We start from the raw sequence: 11,247 nt of genomic DNA on the forward strand, positions 1-11,247 counted from the left end.
GGGCATGGAAGCTCCATGTCCTTTCCCCATGCCTTGTCCTATGTATCTCTCCTTCTGGCTATTCCTGAGTTGTATTTATTACTTTATATATAATAAACTGGTAACCAGTAAGTAAAATGTTTCTCTGAGTTCTATGAACAGCTCTAGCAAATTAATCAAACCTGAGGAGGAGGTTTGAACCTCTGATTTATAGCCAGTCAGTCAGAAGTACAGTAAAGCCTTGGATTGTGAGTAATTTGTTCTGTGAGTATTCCGCAAGACAAGCAAACATTTCTAATAAATCGTAACTTGATGAACAAGTGATGTCTTGCAATGTGAGTAGTATGTGATGCTGAACATCGCATGAGCACAACTGAGTCAATGGTTCTTGATACTTGTTTTGATACACAAGTGCTTTGGATTGCAAGCATGTTTCCCAAACAAATTATGCTCGCAAACCAAGGTTTTACTGTATAGGTAACAACTTGGGTTTGTGACTGGTGCCTGAGTGGGACTGATTTCTTAACTTGTGGCATCTGATGCTTTCTCTGGGCAAGTAGTGTCAGGATTGAGTTAAATTTTCAGACGTCCTACCGGCATCCCAGTGTGGAAATCTGCACGCCCCCTGCCCCCCGCCCCGGCCACTATATTGGAGTTGGTTTCAGAACACCTGTTTAACTTTTATGTGTGAATTTGACACTCATTCAAGGTGCTGGCTCGCAAATCCTCAAGACCTCAGTTTACACAGCTTATGAATAGCCACAGAGAAGTCATGCTACCCCTTCTTCCTGCCTTGTAGGAACTGTTCTAGGAATGATGTGGAATGAAACTCATGCCCACTAATCTTCATTCGCAGGACTGTGCTGCTCCCTCACTTGACTACATGTGTTTCACAAGTCCTTGGGCTGGACCTATGAGTGTGGCTGGGGAAGGGTCACCCCCAGATTAATAGTTTCATTGGTACCCAGGGATGAAGGGTTGGTAGGACAAGAGTCCACAGTACAATCATTTGGGGGCTCCAGTGATCACTCCTTGTTAGGAACTGCCCCCCGGTGGAGATGGTTACTGCCTTTGAAAACTGGAAATATATACATACATATGTGTATGTGTGTGTGTGTGTGTGTGTGTGTGTGTGTGTGTGTGTATGTATATATATATATATATATATAATTTATGTTTTTATAATTCACACACACATATGTCTTTCTTTCTTTCTTTCTTTCTTTCTTTCTTTCTTTCTTTCTTTCTTTCAAGAGTACAAGTGGGGAAGGGGCAAAGAGAGGGAGAGACAGAATCCCAAGCAGGCTCCACGCTGCCAGCACAGAGCCTGATGCAGGGCTTAGACCCATGAACTGTGAGATCGTGACCTGAGCCGAGATCGAGAGTTGGATGCTTAACTGACTGAGCCACCCAGGCACCCCATGTTGTTGTTATTTCTGATGGGTGATTCTGTTTCCCTGATGCAATGCTAGGGAAGCATATCCTCTACTAATTAGCCAACAATTGTTTTGACTCTTCCTTTGGTATTCCACATATTTTATAATCTACATTAAAATCATGGGTTCTGAAACTTGGTGAGGCAGGGATTTTGAAAGGGAGCGCTTTTGGCTGTGTGAAGTAAATCTGTTTCTCTTTAGAAGGACAGGGGGCATTTGGATGGGACTTCTAGTGTTACAGCCAGGCATGGTAAAAAACTGTGCCCAGAATTAGAAATGAGTGAAGCAAATTACCCGGTACTGGGGTCACCAGAGTCCAGTCCTGAACTTACAAATAGGTCACATTCTAGGAAGAGATGGACCTTTCCCAAAAGGCCGACTTTGGGGCAGAACCTTCAATAGAGAGGCAGGGGAACCTCTGCTTTCTTCAAAATACAGGAATGGAAGAAGTCTGCTTAGTGCAGTAATTCATCATTTCTCTGTCACGAGGGAAGAAACAATTACTATCAAGATCTCTGTGTCCTCTCAGATGAGAATCTTCAGAGGAGAAGAACTTGAATTAATTTTCCCTTCCTGGTTGGTATTGTACTTGAGGAAAAGCCCTCTCAAAGCACTAGCACTGTTTTGCCCAAGATGGCAGATGGAAATATACTTGACATTTATGCTTGTTCCTGTCCTACAAAGCAAAACATGGAGCCAGAGTGACGAGGAGGTAGAATGGGCAGCCAGAGTAGAGACGGTATCTTTTTGTATTGGTTTGGAGAAACAGCAAAGCTCTCTAAGGACGGATGCTATTATTATTATTTGGTTTTGTTGTTGGTGGAGGCAAGATTAATGAGGACTCTGTCCCTTCCAGTCCATTCTCCATTCTGTACATTGCACTTCTATCTGCTGGCAAATCCGGAGCATACATTCCTTCTTAGCCCACAGCCTCTTATTTCAATAAGAATCAATAAAACACAGTAGGGGAATGGCGAGAAATCTGATCCTCTTTACTATTTAACCTTAAAAGAGCTGTTTCTGCAGAAACCACTGGGATTGCTGTTTGGTCAATGGTGGTACTTCTTGGATAAATGAATTGCAATGTTTTGTTTAACTAAGCAACTGAAAAGTTGGGACATTAAGCAAAAACGTACACTGGGCAAGAAAGATGGTCAGAAACTCTCTCTTGTTCTCTACCACATCCTGCCCATTCATGGGTTTTCTGTACTCCCACCCCAATACCACCATCACCTCATCTAGGAAATTAAATATCATGTTAGAGCTGGAAGGGACCTTTAAGAGAACCTAGTTCAAACCCGTCATTTTACAAATTTGCAGACAGAGGGCCAGAGCAGTTAAGAGACTTACCCAAGGTCCTAGAGGTAAGCAGGGGCAAGCCAAGACCTGAACCCAGGTCACATTGGCCTTGATCTCTTACTTTCTCCATTACACCATGCTGTTTGTCAAATGTGTGTTACAGATGCCAGACAGTTTCTCCTAAACTAACCTAGGTTCCAGATATCAAATTGTGGTCAGCTTTTTCTGGCTGCTTATGGGAGGGTGGGATGTTGACTTGAGAAGAGTCCATGAGCTGATGTCATTCTGATTTTGAGTTTGAGCCAAAGCTTAATTAAATGTGTCTTTGTTGTTATATTGTAGTCTTAGTGTTCTGGAATACCCCATCGTTTCTTTCGGGCTCATTTTCCTCATCTCTAAAACGAGGAATTTGAGTTGAATTATGTTTAAGGTCCGTTTTACTTTTAACAAGCTATGGTTCCTCCAAGATCATTGTTAAAAGTCACCCCCACGCCCCCCAAAATTCACACTTAAGCAAATGAGGTCTTTAGCACATAATTTCCATTAGGCCTCACACGGGAGAAGCAAGGTTTCACTGTCCATTCTTATTGAGTCTGGAGTATTGTGGCAGTCTCGTGAAATTCCTCTGTGGTGGCTCAGACCCTCAGGGGATCCTTGGACCAAAGCTGTGGGCAGAAAAGCCAGGACTTCACCCATTTGTCAGTAACTACCCAGCATCCCAAATGTGGACCCTGGCTGGAAACTAGGCCAACTTCCTTCTAGTGGCCTCAAGAAATGTAAAACTAAAAAGAGGTGCCTGATTTGGCATAGCCTGGGGGACAGCTCGTGGTGTACCCTGTGTGGGATCTGTGTGCTCCCTCTGCAGAGAATGATGTCTGCTTTCTGGGGTCGGCCTTACCCTGTTCCTCACCAACCACTCACTACAAGGCAGAGCCAGGCTTTGGGAACTTGCCTGTAAGTCTGTCTTCAAATATGGATGTGGGCTCCTTTCACTAAAGGTTCTCTAAATTTGTTAGTTATAACTTGGGAGACCCACATATAATGAATTTTCTGCACCTCTCAGTGGTCGGTAGGAAATGGAGATTTTGTCAAAGCACTGAGAGTGCTACCTTGCCTGTGTTCTGTCTGTCAAGCATTGGAGGTAGCTTTCCAGAATATCTCTTTCGCCTTTCCAAATTCTATTCCTTCACTGAGGTCAAATCATATGCAGTGATAAAACTTTCTCTGAAACAGCCTTGAAGTTGTAATCAGTAATACATGAGTTTATTATTCTCTCATCAGCTATATTGAAAGCTTCTTCAGAACAGGAAAAGTGTTGCATACTTTTGATCTATCTTATGGCTTCTACAGGACAATATGTACTTAATACATTGACATGTAATAATCAAGCAGTAGGACCAGGTTCTCATCCTGGAATTGGCCTTGTTATGTTACAGTCTTGGCTTCTGGAATTTACTGACCTATCATTCAGGTTACGCATACCAGACCTTTGTGGCGCCGGTTTTCGTTCCTGGTGAGCAGCAAACTCTGTGCAACTTATAAAGTCACAGATGCTAAAATGACACCACAAGCCTTGAGAATCAAAATCTCCAGAGGACAAAGCCTGGGTATCTGTGTTTTGAAAGCTGCTTAAACGAGTCGGATGTACAACCACGATTGAGGCCTGCCTCCTGCGGGCCGCTCCTTCACAAAACTGCCGACAGAAGTTTCTCAGGTACCGGCGTCACTCACAGACCCAACCAACAAAGGAAGCACCGGCATCACTGCAGTAGGATGGTATTAGGATTGCGCCTGGGTGCCCACGAGCAGGTTACATACAAGAGGAAGATAGCCCAGGGTAAATGTACATTTTGTACAGGGATTTCTCACTGAAAGCATTTTTTAAATTTTTTTTTTAACATTTATTTATTTTTGAGACAGAGAGATAGAGCATGAACAGGGGAGGGTCAGAGAAAGAGGGAGACACAGAATCTGAAACAGGCTCCAGGCTCTGAGCTGTCAGCACAGAGCCCGACGCGGGGCTCGAACCCACAGACCACGAGATCATGACCTGAGCCGAAGTCAGACGCTTAACCGACTGAGCCACCCAGGCGCCCCTGAAAGCATTTTTTGAAACGCTCCAACACAATGACCTTGGGGAGTGAGGACCAGAAGAGAGAGAGCGAAGGCTTATCAGAGAAATGGAGAGACAGAAAAACAAAGCTAGAGTTATGGGTAGGTGGTCATCTAGAAAGTGTGATTTTTAAGGGCCTATCGACTTAAAATTCCATCATGAAAAACTCATCCCTTTGACTTAAAACTTTATCTCCTGTTAATGTGGAAGTACCTGTGAATCACATCTGGGTGGGCTCATCATATCCTTACCTGAGAACACATTGTGATGGGGTGTGGGGAAAGATCTGAAAAAAATGGGTGGAAGGCTGAGGAGCTGTTGCCAAAGGAGGAAACATGCAAAGCAGGTCATCTCGCAGATGGCGGCAGCTGGACAAATATTGACAACTTGATTTGCTGTCATTTAAAAAGAAAACGTCTGGAAGCTAAGATGGACCATGGAATATTCTATATTTGCCCCTGACTGCCCTGCTGAGGTGAGGAGCTTCTTGGCTCTCCCTGGCCAATGCTGCTAGCTCCTGAATTCAGAAGAAGGCAACAGGAGAGCAGCCGCATCCCCCTGGGAGATGGCCTCGTGGTCTAGGCTGGCCAGAGAGCCAGGGCTCTGAGCTCCAGCCCGAGGGTTTTCCTCTGACTCGCTGTGTGGCCCCCGGCCAGTCTCCTGAGCAGCTTAATTTTCCTTGTGTGTCAAACCAAGATAAACACCTAACTTCCCACCTCTCTGGGGCATTGTAAGATTTCTCCCCTGCCACTTTCGTTAGCATTTGTCCAAAGACCATAAGAAGAAAGCTCCTAGGAAGTTTTAAGACAAACCGTTTTGACTCTTAGCATTATCCTTCTGAGAGGAGAGCTCGTGTAGCGCTAGGTGGAAAGGAGAAGGTATGGGGAGGGCGGGAAAATGGAGGACGCAGCTCCACTCGGAAAAGCAGTGTTTGCGGTGGAAGAGAAACACGAAAGGGGGGGGGGGTTGGGGTGCAGGGGAGAGAATTCTACAATTGGTACCAGATGCCATCAGAAGCTAACGACCTGACAAACACCGTCCTCATAAAACAAATTCCTTAAAAAGGAAGCAAATGGAAATGTAAGCTAGTGAAGGAATTTGCAGCAGCTGCCCTAAAACCATTTCTCACTTCATAAACAGGTCTGGGTTTGGTGCCTTTTTTTTTTCTTGGTCTTATTTCATGCCACACTTTCCCCCTCTTCTGTGCTCCCCTCTTCCGTCTCACTCTTCCTCCTTTGCTGCCAGTGCTGGAAGGACTTCTTACACCGGTAGCCTAGCAACAGCGGTGAACGGAACCCCATCTTGACAGAAGGAGGCTCATTCAGAGTATTTGCTCTGTGTCTTATCTCGGCACGCATTTGTCCTCAACGATGACACGGATTAATTAATTGGCTGGAGTCACTGACAAACAGCACGTGCTATTTCACATTAATTTCCTGGCAACAAGCTGACAGGAACCAGAACTGTTAATGACTCTGTTTTCTAGTACTCTCTGTTTACCAGGCTGAAGAAATATTACTTTCTTGTGGACATCAAGGAATGCAGCAGCATCTATGAAACTTGGAGCTCTGTAGCATCACTAATGAGGTGTATTGATCTCATCCCATGGAGGATGGTCAGGTTTCAGATCCCTCATCCAGAGAGGTCAATAAAGACTCGGGGACAAAGATTTATTTCCTGTACTGCATACCCAATTATCAGCACTGGATTTGGGGGAATTTATGTTGAGAGTTAACAGTCCCTACCCCCCAATTCATATATTCCTTCCTCCACCAGGCTCCGTGGAATGAATCTGAGGGAAACCCTACCACTGAAGGGAATGCTCAGGACTCAGAGGATTAAAAAAGTTTCTTTCATACCACTCAACTCCAATACCTCTATCCTATACCTAATAACCATAGATAAAGAATGTCACTGACATATGACTTAAATCCTAGGGGTACAAGATAAGAGGCAGCAACTTTTACACATTCAGATCAAATCCATCCTTTTTGGATTAGTGCTTTTTTGTTTTTTAAGTTTTATTTATTTATTTTGAGAGAGAGAGAGACAGCGTGGGCAGGGGAAGGGCAGAGAGAGGGAGAGAGAGAATCCCAAGCAGGCTCCATGCTGTCAGCACAGAGCCTGATGTGGGGCTCGAACTCATGAACCGTGAGATCATGACCTGAGCTGAAACCAAGAGCCAGATGACGCTCAACCAACTGAGCCACCCAGGCACCCCTTGGATTAGTGCTTTTAAAATCAATTCTCATTTATTTCGAGGTTGTATGTGCATATTCAATGACCTTTAGTTTTTCACTTTCTTGTATTTTCCAGCTTTTTAATAAAGTCATTGACTGTTAACAGAATTCTAGGACCGTTGACCATAACAGAATTCTAGGTAGAGCAAATTAACGATGATGAGAGTCACAGTATCCTTTCAACTAATATTTGACACCACTGACAACAACATCATGAACAAGAAAATATAGGAAAATATCGGGTTGGTCACCTCAACTAGACTATGATTTCCTTAGGGGCATGATACTTATTGTACCCCCGGTACTCAAACGAATACCTTGCCAACAGTAAGTGTGCAGTAGATGTTGACTGGTGAATGAATGAATAGGGGCAAGATGGTTGAATGACCGTTTGATGATAATATTTTTGTGTTTCAGATTCCCGTCTGTCATTTGAAAATTTAACAAATTACCCATTTTAGTAGCCATTGACTGACTTTGCTGTGCGAACACATTTAAGTCAGCCAGCTTTTATTGTGTTTGCTACCGCAAGGTATATGGCGAATATAAAAGCGGGTCAGAGTCGGAATTTGTCTTCGAGAAGGTCATAATCTGGTTGGGAGTTTGAGCACTTAGGAGATACTCAGATCCCAATTGCGTTGTAGATCCAAGAATGGATAAATTAAAGAATAAGCAGATGCGTACATGACTATAATATAGGATAGAGTAATAGGAGTGTTAGAGGGAAATTATTTTTAAATTTTCCCTGGGAGGTTCACAGGAGGAAAATACCTGAAGGGACTTCTTGGAGAAGAAAGTCCTTTTAGAAATCTCGACAGTTTGAGCAAAGGTACAGAAATGAGAAAACCAAAAAGTATGGATTGCCAACAGAAAACAAGCCACTGAGGGTGGGACTTGGGCCATCGGCAGTGGAGCCGTAGGGGGATTTAGCCTGGGAACCATAACACCCTGTGGGATATGTGCCTTTATGATCCTCCTCTTATGAGGGAAGGAGCTGAAACACTGGGGAATGAATAACTCAACCAAAGCACACAGGTAGTAAGTGGCGGATCCAGGATCCAAAGTCAGACGGTATGGGGCCATGCCTTCATTTTTCATCTCTACACTGCTGCCGTGGGAAGAGGGCAATGCTCGTTTTGCTCTTGGTGCTGTTATGGTCCAGACTGAGTCACCCTGAACCTGGGGAGTTAAGCTCTGTCACCCATTCTTGGTTGATCGGCCCTAGAGCCCTAGGCAGTGGTCCTGCTCTGCTGAGATGATGTCCCCGAAGCACCTAGCACAACGTCAGGCACAAGGCAGGGATTTAGTATGTGTGAGTTTCCTCTTCCTGTCATGGGCTCCGTTTCTCATTAGCCAGTGTGGACGTTCAGTGGAGGGTAGTGCTCTGGCTACAGTTGTCAAAAATATTTCCACACCAATCAGTGAATAAATGTTTCCTTTTCTGCCGTCTCAGATATCCCAGACCTTTCATGTAGGGCCCTCTGGAATCCATCTGTAATCAAACAACTGAAAGGTCAGTGTGTGACACAACCCGGGGCCCCCAGGATCCGCTCCTGATCTGGGTCTGCTCTGATTGTTTGGGACCCAGTGGTACCGGTGGTTAAACATTTCGAGGATTGCTCTCTAATATACCCATTTGTGATGCCATCCAGAGCTCTTGGGACACGTTCCCTACCTCGTCCTGTCACCATTTTGTCCTCCTGGAAGACCCGGAGGAAGTCGTTTAATCATTCGTGACCCGTTAGCTGATTATCGTTCTTTTTCATTTTATGTCACACAGTTCCAGGTCATACGGAAGGAGGTGATGAGTTCAGTGTTGGGTTTGGAGAAAAATCGTTCTCTTTGGTTTGGAGGCATTTTCCAGACGGGAAGCTGCAGAGTCTTTGCTGTCGCCCTCTGGTTTGGAGTCTGTCTAAGATGCTTTTGTTTCTGTCATCCCCAGCTGTGTCCACCGGCCCTGTGGGGAGCAGGGCAGCTGTGCGCCATTGCTGCTTGATCATGCGGATATGGTGAACTGTACCTCTGGTGGCCCAGGTCACATGAAGTGTGCTATCACCTGTCAAAGGGGGTTTGCCCTTCAGGCCAGCAGCGGGCAATACCTCAGGCCCGTGCAGGTGAGTTGAAAACCCGTGGTCATCGAGACCAAGCTCCTGGGGAGGGAGGGGACTTACACTCCTTCCCTGGGCTGGATTGGGGAAAGGCAGGTGTTTTTAAATCATTTGGAAGGAAAGGTGAGGGTTCTAACAAGCAAGGAGAGCACGGCTTCACCGAAATGCAAGGTATATAAGAGCACATGCAGTTCTCATCAACTAGGGTGTCGGTTTCTCTCGTGCAGACAGTAGGTAGGGATACTTATCCCATCCTCCTTCCTTGTTTCTGTCTTCCTGTCAGAAATTATGGTCCCACTTTTGACTTCAAGATGAGAATGCTACACCTTAGACTTGTCCACAATTTGTAAATAAGATAGGTTGTAATATAAGATAGGTTGTAATCAGCTTGTCTGTGGCTCGTGGTTTGACCCCCCAGACCTCCTGACAAGAAGGTTGGAGAAAGAGTCTGATTTTCTTCCCTGTGTTACTGAGGTAGGGATTATATCATGGTTCTACCTTTTACCTAATTTTCCACAGTCTGCAAGCTACCGTAGTACCATTTCCAGCATTTGGAGGGAGTAGAACATGTTAGTTAAGAGCGTGGCTCATGTGACAATCGCAGAATGAAATTTTGGCTCCGCTGTTTATTAGTTGTATAATTTTTGGTAAAAACAAGCTTTCTTCCATGTTTGTGAAATAACGAGGACAGAAGTATTTCTGTCATTGAGTTATAATGATGACTGATGGGAAATAATTTAAAAGCTTCTAGCTAAGGGACGCCTGCGTGGCTCGACTGGTTAAGCGTCTGATTCTTGATTTCAGCTCAGGTCGTGATCTCACAGTTCGTGGGTTCGAGCCCCATGTCAGGCTCTGTGCTGACAGCAAGGAGCTTGGGATTCTCTCTCACTCCTTCCCTCTCTGCCCCTCCCCAGCTTGTTCTTTCTCTCTCTCTCTCTCTCAAGATAAATAACTAAACATTTAAAAAAATTTAAAAGCTTCTAGCTAAATGATAGGCACACAGCACTCTGTTAAGCTGCCATTACTATGAGCATGATAATGTATTCTCAACTAAGACTTCTGTTTTCCATCTTTCCTTTAGGGAGCTTTCAATACTCTGCAGAGGGATCTTTAAACTTGAAATCAACCATTAGAAAACCATGACCATAATATGAGACAAAGGATGCATTAGGGAAAAGATAATGGTGCTTGAGGAGAGGACCAGAAAGCCATGGTATGATCAGGAAAAAATGGATGCAAGCCTGGTGGTCAGGTGTCAGTGGTGCCCAAGATTGGGATCTTTTGCCTTTTGTACCAAATGACTACTTAGTAGACTGTAGATTCACGGAAAATCCTCGCTTGCTTAGAGATAGTCTGAATTTAAATACACAAGAGTTGGCTTCAGATGGTTTAGGTTCTTCATAGAGAAACAGTTTTAATATACCTTGAGGCACCAACTCCTCGGTCCGTGATGCTTTGGTCAGAAAGGCAGGGCTCTTGTTACCTATTCTTCACCCAGCTTAACTCACACTAAAAAAGATAGAGGGAATGCAAAGGAATTGAAAAAAAAAAGTAGGGATTAAATACATTTGTGTGATAGGTAAAGAGGGGGAGAGAAGAAAAGACAGTGTTTGCAATGTGTTAAAGTTAGGAGCAAAGTCAAGACAAAATGGGCAATATTTAATGAAGGCGAAGCCAGGAGAAAAACCAGGCAATATAGGCAGAGTTTGAGACAGATGCTGTGATTGTTGTGGTTTGAGACAGGCTTCCAGGCTGCGATCAGTGTGTGAGGGGCAGGGTCTGGGTTGGGAGGAGGAAGGTGGGAGCTCACCTTTGCCAACCGTACGCTGGAGTCAGCCAACACAGCTCCTGTCACCCGAAGCTGGCCCCACTGAGGGAATTCTACGATCCCGGCTCGTGAACACAAGACAGTGGGGAATATTTGCTTTTTGTTGACACAAGAACTGAAACTAAACAGAAAAACGTGTCTGGCTTTGACTTGGGTCCTTCTGGCAGGCGACAGGGAAGCCCTGGGAAGAGGGAGGAGCAGCTGGCCAGGAGCGAGTGTCAGGGGTGACAGGTGCTTTCGCCAG

At 44.8% G+C, this 11,247-nt stretch overlaps 1 protein-coding gene across 3 annotated transcripts in view; it reads left to right on the forward strand.

Moving 5' to 3' along the window:
- The window catches only part of PAPPA2 (pappalysin 2), a 272,063-nt gene that overhangs the window by 177,395 nt on the left and 83,421 nt on the right, over positions 1–11,247 (forward strand). For all 3 annotated transcript variants that reach the window (XM_047841337.1, XM_047841339.1, XM_047841338.1), the window contains one exon: positions 9,010–9,181. In XM_047841337.1, the coding sequence (XP_047697293.1) occupies positions 9,010–9,181 (172 nt within the window). The remainder of the gene's footprint in view (positions 1–9,009; positions 9,182–11,247) is intronic.

The sequence above is a fragment of the Prionailurus viverrinus genome, chromosome F1 (assembly GCF_022837055.1).
Source record: "Prionailurus viverrinus isolate Anna chromosome F1, UM_Priviv_1.0, whole genome shotgun sequence".
Taxonomy (NCBI): domain Eukaryota; kingdom Metazoa; phylum Chordata; class Mammalia; order Carnivora; family Felidae; genus Prionailurus; species Prionailurus viverrinus.